Source organism: Cavia porcellus, unplaced genomic scaffold (assembly GCF_034190915.1).
Source record: "Cavia porcellus strain 051 isolate PalLab524CR breed Dunkin Hartley unplaced genomic scaffold, mCavPor4.1 scaffold_10, whole genome shotgun sequence".
NCBI classification, from domain to species: Eukaryota; Metazoa; Chordata; class Mammalia; order Rodentia; family Caviidae; genus Cavia; species Cavia porcellus.
Window position 1 is genome coordinate 86,991,409 of NW_026947493.1, and position 15,325 is coordinate 87,006,733.

General features: G+C 40.6%; 1 protein-coding gene across 8 annotated transcripts in view; it reads left to right on the plus strand.

Moving 5' to 3' along the window:
• The window catches only part of Oxr1 (oxidation resistance 1), a 300,752-nt gene that overhangs the window by 280,935 nt on the left and 4,492 nt on the right, over window positions 1-15,325 (plus strand). For 6 of the 8 annotated variants that reach the window (XM_005008217.4, XM_023561659.2, XM_063257773.1 and 3 more), the window contains 5 exons: window positions 6,264-6,344; window positions 8,058-8,183; window positions 8,827-8,979; window positions 10,808-10,903; window positions 11,917-11,990. In XM_005008217.4, coding sequence (XP_005008274.2) covers window positions 6,264-6,344; window positions 8,058-8,183; window positions 8,827-8,979; window positions 10,808-10,903; window positions 11,917-11,990 — 530 coding nt within the window. The remainder of the gene's footprint in view (window positions 1-6,263; window positions 6,345-8,057; window positions 8,184-8,826; window positions 8,980-10,807; window positions 10,904-11,916; window positions 11,991-15,325) is intronic. The other 2 variants (XM_063257772.1, XM_003480041.5) reach the window with 1 other exon arrangement.

Genomic DNA, 15,325 nt, shown 5'->3' on the forward strand with positions numbered 1-15,325 from the left:
ATTAAAAACTATCTTCAGAGCAAAGGAAACAACCAACAGAATGAGGGAAACAATTTTACCATCTATTCTTCTGATAGAAGACTTATTTCTAGGGTGCATAAAGAGCTCAAAAAAGTTAGATTCCCCCCATAAAAGAGTCAGCCAGAAAAATGGGCAATTGAAATAAACAGGTATTTTTCCCCAAAAAAGCAATGCAAATGCTAAGAAGTGCATTTTAAAAATATTCAGTGTCTTTTGCCATTAGAGAAATGCAAAGTAAAGCAAAACTGAGATTCTACCTTCAGTAAGGGCTATCATCAAGGACTCAAAAAAACAATAATGGCCAGTGAGGGTGTAGGAGATAAAGTAGCGTGTCTTCATTGTTGATGGGAATGTAAACTGGTACAACACTATTTAAATCACTTTGGAGATTCCTTAAAAAGCAAAATAGAAAATTCCATGTATCCCAGCGATACCTCTCCTGAGTATCTTTCCCCAAAGACTTAAAGACATTGTATTATGGTGATAACATGCATATTCCTATTTATAGCAGCTGTTCACAATTAATTATGGAAACAGCCTAGATGTCCATCAACAGATCAGTAGATAAAACTGTGTGTATGTATATATATATATATATGTGTATATATATGTATGTCTTATCCCATTATATATACATATATATGTATATGTCAGTGTTACTTAGCCATAAAGAGGGATAAAATTGAGACTTCTGTAGGAAAATGAATGGATCATGAGATGATACTGCTTAGTGAAGTAAACCAGACAGTGAAAGTTAAAATCAATGTAAGAGATGATATGAGAAACCCAAAATATAAGAAAGAAAGAAAGAAAGAAAGAGATGGTAAGAGACAGGAAGGCTGATGCTCTGGACAGGGAGGAAGGGATCTGGGAACGGACTAGAATAGGGTGGGCAAGGCAAGGATTAACAAGTGGTGGCACACGTCTGTAATGTCAGCGCTTCTGAGGCTGAGGCAGTGGACTCACAAGTTCAAGGCCAGCCTGAGCTACATAGTGAGAAGAACATGACTGAGAGACATTAATTCCACAAATGTAACACTTTGTATCACATTTTAGTAAACACATTAAAATAAATTTTTAAAGTATGTATTTATTATATACAGACATTTTTGTCATTGTTCCCAAACAATACAGTACCTTTTACCAAGCAATGATAATTGTACCAGATAGTGGAAGTACTCTAGAGCTGATAAAGTGTATGAGAAGATGGGCATAGATTTTATACAGATATTGCACCATTTTATCCGAGGAACTAGAATATCTGGATTTTGTGTCTGCACGGTTCATTGCGGTTACTGAGGGACACCAGTGCAGTTTTGTTTTTCTGATCTTATAAAATAGTTTTCTTGAATAAACAATTCTAGGTTGACCATTTTTTTCTCTACAGTGTGTTTTGTGATCTTTCTCCTTGCCAGCCTTCACCCTGAGTTCCTATTCGCTGGGTGAAGGAGGCTGCCCCCCGGGATCTGTGCTGGCTGGAGGCAAGCCTGCTTCCTGCCAGTCAGGATTCAGAAATGGATTCCCTCCTAGCCTTTGAGACACCTCTGAGTACTGTACTAGGAAGTTTTACTCACTGTGTTGTTTACAGCTTTCTTTTGTAGGGTACAGAGTGATTCTAGATTCGACAGATTCTTGTCCTAAATTCTGGAAAATTTTCAAGTATTAGCTTAGATGTTTTCATTTTGCTAAGAACTGATTGGAATAGATCCAGATTATATCTTATTATTCACAAGCCTCCCAGTGTCTTTGATCTTTATCATCTCCTTGTTCTCAGTAATTACTGTATGTGATTTCAGCCATGCTTTCTAGTTTGCCGAATCACTTGTCAGCTTTTTAATTTGTTAATTTTTTACAAATATTTTCAACAGTTACTATTCATAAAAGTTCTATTTAGTTATTTTCTAGACACACTTTTCAATTTTTAATATTCTTGCTTGCTTGTTTTGGGATTGTTTTTAGCATTTCACACATAGTTTACTGATACTTTCAAAATTTAAAGTTCTGTTGGGCTGGGCATTTAGCTCATCTGCACAAGGGCTTTCCTGGCAAGTGTGAGGTCGTAAGATCGATCCCCAGTGCCAAACAAACAAACAAAATAAAGTTCAGTATATTAGTTACTTGTAAAGTTGTTTAGTTACTTTGTAGAGTTGGATTACCTTGCAGATCACCTGACACTCATTTACTCTCAATAACTGGGCACCGCGGATAGTCTTATGTATTCCCAACAGACTGTGCTGTGTAAGTTAATCATCTTTTGGAATCACTGGCTCATGAAGGTCGTGGACGTGGTGTCCAGACCTTGCTAGGCTGACTTGGCGCTGGTGTTCAGCTCTGGTACCATCAAGGAGAATCCACCATCGCATTTATACTTCCAACTGGGTTCCTACTTTTTTTTTTTTTTTTTTTTTGAATGGTGAGCTGTAACTAGATGCTTTAAAATACTTGCTAAATTCAAGAATAAAGCTGGTGGAAGAATAAACCATCAATGAAAAAAGTAATTTAAAGTCATATTGAATATTCATTCTAAAACTTAAATTATTTTAACTAATGGAAAGATAAGTTGCACAAAAACTCCATTAATTCAGTATATAAATTTATATTTTTATCAAAAGACAAATGGATCCAAAAGAACTAAATGTTGAGAAAAACCCTTTTTATTTTAATATTATAGTCTTGTTCTTCAGATTATATAAAATACTAAATAGTTAAGATTATGTCGTGAGTTCTCCTCTCCCCTGGATATATTCTAGTACTACACAAGATTACCACTTTTTATGAGACTCACTTTTTATACTTTTTGTCCCAGAGAGCTAATACAGTATGTGTGAATTGTAATGCAATGGTTTTAACTAATTACACGTTTCTCTTTGACTCAAAGAATAATGACCAGGTCTGCTTTCTCGTGAAAATCTTTGAGTCATCTGCAAACATATTTTATTAGGAAATGATTTTTAAATGCAGAAGATTTGTTCAAATCAAAACTACATTAATGTGTTTTATTTTAAACTCATTCTGCATTTAATTTTTTGTTCCTCTATCAGTTCTTTTTTTCAGTTATGTAATTTGTGAGTCTTCATTTGTTTTCTGTCTCTTTCATTGTAGTTCCGCGAAGGGTTATGTTTAAAACACTAGTCTTAATCAAGTTAGCTGGAGTGATGTTGTACCATACTCTAGAGCTTACTTTGTAATAAGCACTGTGACATGTGATGCAGCACATGCTTATGTGACTTCGGGCATGCAGCTGTGTGCCGCTGTGTTAGTTTCCATAGCTGAGACTCGCGGATCCTCCTCTGTTAATGTGTGGCGCACTGCAGATAAGGATGAGTAGTGTTGCTTGGCAGTTTCCTTCCTACCACCGCTTTCACTAAGAGATTGTGAAAACTGGCACGAGCAGAGACACCCGTGAGACTTTTCTTAGTTGGCAGGGCAGACAGAGGAAGGGAAAGGGGGGCTTTAGTTTGCTGGGGTTTGAGTCAGAGGGACCCTCTGGAGCATCTGAAGGACTGTGGCCAAGATGGCCCTGGGCATTGCGTCTCCTCGGGGAGCGCGTTCGTGTGCAGAGGGCTGCCAGCAGCTGCGAAGTTCCTTTACTTTTCGGATTGCTGTTGCATGGCTCTGTGTAACCAAGATGGTGAACTTAATTCTACTTGGCACTTCTGCGATTCTGTGGAAATGCTTAGGAAGACACTCCCGTGTGTGGGATCCTTTGTCAGAGACTGAAGAGACTGGAGGGCCGTCCTCAGTTCTGCAGAGCGGAGGTCCTGGCAGAGTTCCTGCCAAGCTGGCCAGCCTGTTGCCACTCAGTAAATGTCTGTCAGGCAGTGACTGTGCTTTTAAGTGGAGGGTCTTGGTTTCCTCGGTGGTGTGAAGTGGGATGTTCTGTAGAAATGTATCTGTTCGCTAGTAGGTTTAACCTTTGTGGGACAGTAATAAATTCTGTACATGTAGAGTGATCTATCAAGTGTATAAAATTTAATGTAAGACTAACTCGGGTTCTGTCACATATTCTAGAAATCTACAACTCTTTTTACCTATTTTTTGAAAGGAGAAAGTCCACTTTTGTACTCAGTTTCACATTTTTTCCCTCTTTATTGTAGACTTTTGACAATTTTCTATGTCTTCACTCATGAAGACATGAATAAATGTTAGGGTTAGAGAGGCAACAAGTTTTTAAGTCCTCAGAAAACTACAATTTAAAAAATACAAATGGGAAAGTTGGATTTGTGACATTAAAGAAGGAGGCTGTAGCACATTACAAGCTTATACTCTCAATGGCAGTTCACTGTCTGTGTTAATTGCTGCTGTTACTGTCCACTTTGGGAGCCGAGTTCAAATTCCTTCCATCCAAAGAGTGGGTTTAATATGGTATGTGAAGGGGTTTTTTTAATAGATAAAATAGGGTTAATTGGAAAAAGAGAAGGAATGCAGAATAGATAAGTCTCATGATTTGAGAATTCCTGTCTAAGAAACTTGATTAGTTTGGATACTGTGGAAAAAAGAGAAATGTATGTATTCAATTGGCCATTAAATAATTTATAGAGACTTTTTTTCTGGCCATTGAAAACCATGGTAAGAAAAGAAAAGCATGCCTATGGTTTTTCATTTTTAGTACCTGATATTTCTTTATTGAACATTCTGGTTTTGGGCTGGGGATTTAGCTCAGTGGTATAAGCGCCTACCTGGCAAGTGCAACATTGTGAGTTTGATCCCCAGTACTGCCAAAATAAATAAATAAATAAAATAAAAAAAAATTCTGGTTGTAAGTGGAAGGTTCATATTATTTTTACCTAATGATGAAATTTACAGATCAAATTTTCAGGTCAGTCATTCAAAATATATAAATTAGTTAACTTCAAACCTAAAATATTAAAATAGCAAAAATAAGGAGGCTTCTTGGCTATCGTTATTTAATCAGTCCTTAGGGTAATTGCTACAGTGATCAGGTAAAACCATGTCAACAGTAGTTGTTCTTACCAGAACCCTGGGCACTAGTCTGGGCCACTTGTCATTTAGTTAGCATTAGGCTGCACTGGTGTGTGAGCTTGCACTGCCTCAGCCTTGGCGTTGAGGCCCCACTCCGCGGGTGTGAGGGTAGAGACCTGGCTCCTAGCCCTGAGACCTGTCGCTCTAGCCAGTCTCTGTCACCACCGCCAGAGCCGGTTCCGTCCTGTTCGGTTTCTTTTCTCTGTTGTCTTGTCTTTACCTCTTCCAGAAAGCTCTGCGCGGCTGGCTGGAGCAAGGGCCTTTTAAGCCTTTGTTAGAGGCCCAAGCTCCCTGCGCACGCTGTGGCACGCTGGTGGGGAGGGCAGCAAGGGCTTACCATGCCACTCGTGCGCTGTGTCATTCTTGTAATTCTGTCACCGTCTGAACAAAGCTGAAGCTGCTGTAGCAGCCTGAAGACACTTGTGGGTTTCCGTGTGTGTGGGTCCTTTATACCTATCGGTCTGTCCTGTGTGGCTGTCAAACTCAGCACCAAGCAAGAGAATGATCCAGGCACAGAGGGAGTCAGAGTTCCTTGAGGAAGTTAGGGTTAACAGAGTCATTAAGCCTCCGTCACGAATAACAAAACAGCAAAAACCAGAAAAATGCTCAGAACTGAGGTCAGCGTGCCTGAGAGGAGGTCCTGTGGAGTAGACTTGCTTTTGGAAAGTGAAGTTCAACTTGTTGAGCCTTCTTTTTTTATTGCCTCGGTTTTCAGTGTACTTCTTGTCTTCCGCTTGCTGTTTTCCCTCTTTCACTCAGCACGTTTGTCACTGTGCCTAGAAGAAATTCTCCCCGTGCAGCCATTGGGGTGTCATGTTGGAGCTCAACTGATCAGAGGAGATAGTTACTTGCTTTGTGAACTGCAGGACCAGTAGATGTTCTCTTAGACATTAGTAAAGCATGTTGGAGTTTACGTAGTGGTTGTCACATAAAAACTACAATATCTGTTACATCAAACTCAGTCAGTTTGAAGCAGTCCATAAAATAAATCCTTTGTCTTTAACTTGGAGACACTCATTCTTGTTTATTTTTCTCTAGTTCGATAGATAAATCTCTTGGATTTTCAGGATGGAATGGGAAAAGAATTCCTGATTACAGTTTTCTTCCTGCATTTAAATTTCTCCTTTTTCCTTTGCTCTTCACTCGTTTTCTCTCCCTTTCTATCTCCCTCCCTCTCCCCTCCCCTTTCTGTCTGTCTTTGTTTTGGGTATTTTTCACAACTGTCAGCAGAATTATTGTCTTCCTGTCTCCACATTCAGGTAGTGTCAGTGGCTGAGTATCACCGCAGGATCGATGCTCTAAATACTGAGGAGCTGCGCACTCTCTGCAGACGTCTCCAGGTGCCCTCCTAGCCCACCCTCGGAGCTTGTGACTCCCGGCTTTAGTGTCTTCCTCAGGGCAAACTCACCTTTGAAGGGTTTGTTCTGACCCAGCACTAAAGTGACCCATCTGAAAATTCCTTTTGCACTGAAGCTCTGTTGCTTTGGAGAGCTGTAGGATTATCTTTTCTGTCTTTTCATTTGAAAGTATTCAGAATCATTTTCTGTCACTTCAGAACTAGTTTCAGAGTATGTTTCTTTGAGTGAAACTCAATGATTTTTCATTTATTTCTTTGGTTTGAGATTTACTGTGAAACAATTTGAAAAATGTGGGTTTGTGGGAAAGTTTTAAAAATTTAGTGGACAGAAGGGCTTAAAAACTTTATTTCAGTTGTATAACTCCACATCACACATCTTCATGGGACAAATTCTTTTTGTTCTTGAGGCATTCTTAATTGTATTAGAAATACTCTGGAGTAGTATAATTAGGCACCAGAATTAGATAAATTATTTTAAAATGCATGAAATAATCTTCATGATTTTTTTTTTTAAATAAGAAAGAGATGCAATTGAAAACTCATTTTTCAGTGTGTGCATTATCAGCTGTGTGTCTCCAGCATCTTAGTAAGGTACAGTTTTTGTAAGGCTTTGATAGACCTGCTGGGGATTTTTCTTTTCTTTTAATGCTGCCATGGATTTCTTTTTTTTTACACTTTCACATCACTGTTGATGTGAAAGCATTCACATGTAGCTTCTCATCAAAAGCAATGCAGTTTCATAGCATGTACTTGTTGAAGACAAGCGCTGTGCAGGTCCAGTGAGAGAGACACTAGCAGATAGCGTAACCAGCAGGCCCCATTCACGCGTGAGTCGGCTCCCGGCTCTGCTGCATTTTAGTGATCTGCTCCAAGAGACTTCTGCATATTTTCCAGCTTAAAGGTTTCACCAGCAAATTATGTTTCATATCCTTTATTTTCCTTTATTGTCTTACATGTTAAAATTAATATAAAAAGTAGTAATAGAATACACTGTTCAGTAGTTATTCTTCAATCATTATTTTTAGTATTTAAGCTAACATTTTATCATATTAAGAATATACTAAGCAAAAGCATGAGATTGATCTAATTTTTTAAAAAAATTTGCAAGTAAATTAACTTCAAAATTTATTGTTCGGTTCAACTAGAAAAAAATTGTGTTTGAAAAGTTAAAAAATGATGACATTTTTAAAATGAGAAAGTTTTTCAGTGATGCAAGTAAATTTAGACATACATACTAAAGAAGAAGAAAAATATTATGCTTATTTTACTATTCTTCAAAGTTTTAAGTTTTTGTGATTGTTTTTTGACAATTGTTACATTTAGCATGAAAAAATAATCCTACATATTTGAAGTAGTACCTAATTAAAAACCAGCTAGCTGGCTCACTTTTGCACCTGAAGGGCTAAAGTTTGCATGGAACTGCCCCACATTGCACAGAAATATGGGGGCTAAACTTCCTAGTCCAAATAAATTCTGGCAGCTGGTAAATTCATTCCCAGCTCTTCCTCATGCAGTGGGTGAGAAAGTGTCCAGAGGTCCTTGTCTGTATTGGACACACCACTGATGGTAGACGGGGATCTTTAATCTTACAGAATCCTAAGCACCTGTTCTGAGGTATAAAGTATTAACTCCAAAGACTGATACTGACGTGCCCCTCATACCTGGGTGGTAACGACTGCTCCTGTCTCCTCCTCAGATCACCACCCGCGAAGACGTCAGTTCCAAGCAGGCTGCGCCCCTGAAAGCAGAGCTGGAGGCGGAGTCCTTCCGGCCTAACCTCAGTGACCCCAGTGAGCTTCTGCTGCCAGACCAGATTGAGAAGGTGCGAGTGTGCGCGCGTCACTGTGCGCCGTAGGGGGGAGCTGCACTTTCCGGGCCACTGCTGCTGCTGTGCCCTCAAGGGAAAGGCAGCTCCCCTCCACAGCACAGCTGGTGCAAGGAGAGGGAGGAGGAGCCGGGCCTCAGCAACACTGAGAGAACGACCATCGCAGCCTGGGCTGGCCCGCTGGCCAGGGCTCGGTCTGTGCTCCGCTGTTGCTCCCGCAGTTGGCGCCTTAGGCCCCATGGCAGCCACTGTAGGACTGGGCGTTGTCAGTGCGCAGATTTTTATGAGTGAAGAACATGCTGAGATACTCACTGAAGCCTGGCACTGCCCCATTCTCTGGTTGTAGAGCCCATTACCTGAAAGTGTTTCAGAATCAAGGAGTAGTCATCCATAAGAAAAAGTAACCTGTTTTTTTTACCTCTGGTCCTTCGTGATTCCTTCCCTGGTGGACAACTAATATTTCATACTGAGAAATAAATGATTCATTTTTCAGTGTCTTAGGTTCTTTGAGAATGATAAACTACCGGTTTTTCTTGTTGTAGCCTACATTGTATAAGTACAGTTCAACTCCAGCCCCTGTTAGTATGCTGCATACCGACAGTGAGCTATCCAGTAAAAGCTGGCATTTTCTTCCCCTAAGCTCACCAAGCATCTTCCACCAAGAACCATTGGCTACCCATGGACCCTGGTGTACGGGACAGGCAAGCACGGCACCAGCCTGAAGACCCTTTACCGGACCATGACAGGCCTGGACACCCCGGTGCTGTTGGTGATCAAAGATAGTGATGGCCAGGTGGGAGCACTGACAGCACAGACGCCTTGTCAGTAGGGGTCAGGGTGACAGTGACTGCTGACCTGTTTCTCTGAGGAAAGTTACGTCAGCATAACATTGTCCGTGGACTGATAACTGTCGGGTAATCTTGAGATGCAGTGCACTGCTGCGTGGAGTAGGGGATGGAGACCCATAACATAAGCCTGAGTGTGAATAACTAAGCATGTCTGTCTCCACAGAGGGTGATGTGGCAGAAAAGAATGTTTAATTATGTTATCTCTGCTGCTGAAGATACACTAAGACCCCAGAGAAGTGAAGTGGTATTTGGAGAGTCACTTGTACCGGGGAGATTCTGAGAGAGGGCGGGGACTGACAGCCAGGAAGCCTGGGGGCTTTTGATGGATGAAGACAGTTGGAGTTGGTCATAGTGGCATATGCCTGTGTCCCAGCACTCTGGGAGGCTGACTCAGGAGGACATTCAATTTGAGCCCAGCCTGGGTATCTTAGCAGCTTAGACACTGTCTCAAAGTGAAAACTAAAAAGCTTTGGGGTATGTAACTCAGTGCAAGGGCCCTGGGTCCAATGCCTAGTACTGTTAAAAAAAACTTGGTTGTTTAGCAGTGGTGGGAAGAAAAAAACCACAGTTAAGAGAGAAACATGGTTTCTCTCTTATATACCCAGCATAGTTAAGTTGTGGTCAGTTACCAGCTCTGGAGAGGAAAGAGCGTGAAATAGCAATGTTAACTACAACAGGTCATTGTAGTTAACACTCATTACACTTGTAGCTTTAGTGTGTATTACGTGCCTTGTAACTGGCTGATCAGCGCAGCTGTGTTCAACATCTGTGTCCCTGGAGGTTAACAGTCTTCCCTGCTTCGGAGTTAACCTGCCCAAGGGTGTGCATGCATGAAAAGGCTGGTGCGGTGGCGGGAGCACATTCTTGCTGCAGCCATGGCACAGAAGAGGGTCACCAGCGTGGTGCTGAATTAAAATCTCACAGTCGAGAGGAGCAGCCCCACAATTCTGCTCACGGACTGTCCCTAAGTGTCAGGCGAGTGTGTGTGGCATCAGGCAGCCCCTGGGAGGAGGGCTGCCGACTGGAAGATGCAGGGGAGCTTCTTAGCATCTCACCAGCGTTCCATGTGGGTCAGGCAGCGTGGCTTTGTGATGATTCCACGGTGACTGTGTGTGCATTCTGTGGCTCCTCTGGGTATGTGGCTGCACAGTCCAGTTGAGGAGTCTTTTAAAAATTAGAAGTGTAAAGAAAGACTGTCAGAGAAGACGAGTGCTGGTCTTCATCCACCAGCCTCTACTCTCCTGCTGAGATGTGGCGCTGTGGCCCCGTCAGTTCTGACACCAGGCTGTCCACTGTGTGCCTGCAAGGCTGTGAGACGAAGGGCTGATAGCTCAGACGGGAGCCTGCTGAAGGAGTTCCCCGGTGATGCAGCAGACAGTGTGGTGGGACCAGCGTGTTTACCTGGATGGAAGGAGTCTTGTTTTCTTAAGCACTGCAACAGAATGCTATCCTTATTCTGTATTCATTGTCCTTGTGAGTCCTCCTGAAGTGTATTTACCACTTTTTCAATTTAATTTAATTTCTGTTTGTTAAAATAAATATCTTTTTAGATTTCAAAATTAGGAAACAGATGTTTTTCCTCATTGAGAAGCTAATGTGCTTTGCATTTGACAAGAATGTGAATAACAGATCATTTTTCTCTTTTAAGTGGAAGTACACAAAAGTACCCCAAATTTCAATTTTTTGCATTTTACTTAAGCATAAGTGATGCGGGTGATGCTTAATGAAACAACTTAATAGCCACGTCCTTGCATGTGCCTTTGCAATCTCTAGGTCTTTGGTGCGCTAGCATCAGAGCCATTCAAAGTGAGTGACGGCTTCTATGGGACCGGAGAGACCTTTGTGTTCACCTTCTGTCCGCAGTTTGAGGTATGGAACGCTGTTGCATATCTGTTTAGAAATGGCGTAGCAAAGAAAATGTGTGCTCTGGTTTGTGGTCATTTAGGTTCAAATGTCAGGTTTGCCCTAAGAGATGAAATTATATTTTAATCTTGAGAAAAGAAATTAACTTTGTTGGTTTAAAAAGAAAAAAAATAGTATTGTTTGCCAGTAGTGCCTCTGAACAAAGTAGGAAGGATCTGATGATGCAGCCAAGTTCTCCTGGCACCGCTGTGCTGGCCTGGCTCTCCTGCTGACCAGCACGGTCTGCCCACTCTGTGAGGTGCTCCAGGCCGTGCTCAAGGGCTCACCGTCTCCGCAGGCGTCCTAAGCTTCCCTGGGCTTATTCTCAGGCCCCATTATGAGGTTGCTGCTTCATACCTATAATAACACAGTTAATTAAGTGACATTAGACTGTGGAAATGCCTCCGTTTTATTGAAAATGATAATGTATACTTTCGAAAAATGTGTAAAGCTGAGTTTCTAGATACTGTTATTATATTAGGTTTAGGTAAAATACCCAGAAAAGATTAGAAAGAATATTTAAGAATATTAATGGCTAGTTTTGTCCTCAGATTTCTCTAATGTTTTTAAATTCTCTTTTTCAGAAAAATTGAAATTGGAAACTTAAATATGCTTCTTAAGTATGATTAATGTAGAATTGATGAATACCAAAGCCATGCCCAAAGAAAGAGCAGGCTTTATTTCATAGTAACCTTCGTTTGTTTAGTGTTAAAAAATAATTAACTTCAGAGAAGTGTATCTGAAGAGTTCGTAAGATCCGAGGAAGCAGGACTGAGTAACTTCAGAGTGGAGGCTGTGCTTTTAGAGTCGGTCCCACAAAACCCAAAGCACTGGGGACCATTTGTTTGCTAAGTTTTTTGTGTTCCTTTAACTCATATTAATATTAGTGCAGACTTTGCTGATTCTTGGGTTTTGGAGAACTAACTGCTTAGTGACCATTGTTACCTATATATTTAATGCTTTTTTTCCCATTTTTATAGGTCTTCAAATGGACCGGAGATAATATGTTTTTTATCAAAGGAGACATGGATTCATTAGCTTTCGGTGGAGGAGGGTGAGTTTCTAGAACATTTCAGCGTGAGATTTTTTTTCTTTTTTTTTTTTATTTTAAAGAGGGTAAAATTAAACAGAACAAAACAAATCATAAGGAAAAAATTTAAAGAAACACAGATTTCAAAGAAAGTCCTTTGGAGATCTTCATTGTCTATCTTACTGTCTCTAGTTTTCTTCCAAATAGTTGTCCCCACATTGAATATATACTGAACATTACAGAACTAATCAAATCATCACAGAATGATGAAGGCTTTTTAGGTCTTCAAGACTTGACATTGGGGAAGTCAATAATGACTGCCATAATGTAATTCTCTTCATAGTAGCTGTCCTTATGTTTATATATGCGGAAATTCAACATAAGAGACTAGACTAATATCACTCTGAACAGTGAATAATAGTATTGCTAGATTTTATATCATAATGCTACAGAATTAGCATTGAGTTTCTTAGTGTATCTTCTTCAGAGTATCTGTTCATTACATTGTGCATTATATAATCTTTTCCTGTAAATAGTTAAGAAATTCTCCCCGTGTGTGAATCTCTACATGTATATCTATCCTTTCTGTGTTATAAGGAAAAATAGACCATAACAAGACAACAAAACGAATTCCTAGGAAAACATGAAATGAAAAAACATAAGACCACAAATATTAGGTGATCTATAGTAGTTACTATGCTTTCTCTTGTTATTTTCAATAGAATTGTCTACATCATCAGACATAATATAATTGAACATAGCATTATATAGCTATTTTAATAAAAATACAACTTTGGAGACATTGTAGGACTTCAAAAGTCCTAATAATCAAACCGGATTGGGTATCTTTTACATCTTATCATCTTCAGAGTAGTTGCCTCTACTCTTAGACTTGATACTATCAAGCATACCAAATTCGAATAAAAACAGTCAAGGCAAAACAGCGGTCTAACAAACCAGCTTCAAATAAAATCATAGTAAGACAATGTAAGTAATACAGGATTTCAGTTTAAGTTAATAGGAAATTAATGGTATAACCTGCTATTTTTGGATTAGCTGTCTGTGCCCTCAAATCTAATGAGTAGACAGACTGGAACAAAATAAAATCAAACTAAACAGAGCAGTAAGACTACTGTGACTTTTAAATCCTGATACACTGTTAACAATGTTTTCTGCCTTTCTTTTTTAGGCAATTCTTCACCTTTTCCCTTCTCACGATTCTTTGTATATTTCAGGTCCCACTAGCTCCTTTAGTTTTTAGATTAGGGAGTCAATCCATTATCTACCTGAGTGTTGCTGAACCATTTTACCCCTGAGCTTGACCTTGAGCTGTATTCTTTTACTTACTAAAGCCACAAGGGTTTCCTTCCTTCCAGCTGTGTAGTTCTACACTGCCCAAAAGTGTCATAACTTTCCAATCTATTTACGGCTGCAGGACAAGTTGTCCCTATTTCTCTCTGGTTTCCTGTCACATATGGCATCGTTTTCTTGTCTTTGACTTTCAGTTTATCAGGTTGAGTATAGTTCCTATTCAGAGCATCTCAATGGGTCCTGCTTCCTAATCTACTCTGCCTGTGTTTCTTTTTGTTAGTGTATCAAGGCTATCTATATTAAAGATTATAACCTACCTTCTCTGCTTCATCTCTGCTATTCTATTTTTCTGCTATTATTTGTCCACTTTATTCCTTCATTCCACTGTCTGCCCCCTTCATTGAGGCCTCTCTGCCACTGTTGTTGGAATCCTGGTATTTTTTTTTCTTTCTCTCTCTGGAATGTCCTTTAGTATTTGAACTCCTACAGTTCCTCCTTGTCTTGGAAATACCTTATTGTTCCATTAATTTTGAGAGAGAGTTTTTCTGGGTACATCAATCTGGATTGGAGGTTATTTTCCTTCAGGGCTCGGACTATTTCCCTCCAGGCTCTCCAGATTTGAGAGTTTGTGTTGATAAGTCTGTCATTATTTTGATGATTTTTCCTTTGTAGGTGATCTGCTTCTTTTCTCTGGCTGCTTTTAATATTCTGTTCTTGTGATAGATTTCTGGGATCTTGATTATTATATATCTGGGTGTAGATCTGTTCTGGTTGTAGGTGGCTGGAGTTCTGTATGCCTCATTTATCTGGATATCATTTCTTTTTCCTATGCTTGGGAAGCTTTCCTTAATTATTTCAATAGTCTTTGTAATTCATTTGTGGTTACTCCTGCTTTTTCGCTCACATTTTTTATTCTTAAGTTATAGATTCTCTTGTCATGTTCTAGGCTTTGAATTGTTTCTTCCTGGTTCCTTGTTATTTTTAAGAGATCTTTCTTTCACGATCACAAGTTGTAAATCTCTCTTCAAGTTTCAAAAGGCTAACTTTAGTTTCTGTCAAGGCATTTTGCCAGCTTTCAGTGGAATTTTTAGTTTCCTGGTAATCTCTTTGGATCTGTTTCATGTATTCTAGGTTTTGTTTACATTCTTCATCAAAGGTTTCTCTTCCTTTTCTGGGTTCCTCCGTTCTTCTGTCTGTGTTTTCTTGGGAGGAGCTTAGCATTTCTTTAACTAATCTTTTTATATTTTGCCTCACTCGGATTAGAATTTCAGTTTTAAGTTCATCTATGAGGTCATGAAGGTATTTCTTTATGTCTGCTGATGTTGTGGCTAGTATTGCATGATTGTTGCACTGGTTCTCTTCTGTATTTACCTTTCCTGGGCTTATTTTCTCAGGGTCAGTGGCTGGAGGCTTTTTTAAAAAATTTCTATCTCTCATGTTTCTGGTTTCTTTCAGACAGGCGTGTTGTGGAGGTCCCTGGCCCTCTCTGTATTGCTTACAGTGTTTGTGAAGTGTACTGACTGGAGTTTTGTTGCCCTCTCCAATTTGCTGTTATCTGAAGTGCACGCAGGGATGATGCAGGCTAGCCTCTAGCCTCTGAGCCAGTCAACCCACAAATGCCTTCAGCAGCTTAGCCTGTGCTTTGCAGATGTCACAGAGTCAGGACAGTTTCGTCCCTGGCTATTGGGTCCCAACCAGGGGCGTGGCTCAGCCCAAGCAGATCCCACCAGTCCTCCTGGGCCAGGGGCAGCTGACTGGTGCCACCGCGGCACTGAGCTCTGCCCCACTCCAAGATGTCTCCCAGCCAGCCACACCCGCTGCGGGACCCAATCCCCAGCACTCACTGGGAATCAATGTAGTTCTCCACCTTGCCTCCACTCCATGCTGCACCGTGTCCTCTCGCCAAGGGCCCCTGACTCACCAATTCCCGTTATCGGCGGCTGTGGCTTCAGCATGACCTTGAATCGCCTGACTCCACCGCGCTGCCAGCACAGCACGGACTGGTCTCAGTGAGCACATCGGGCTCCAGCCCTCCACTTGTGTTTTTC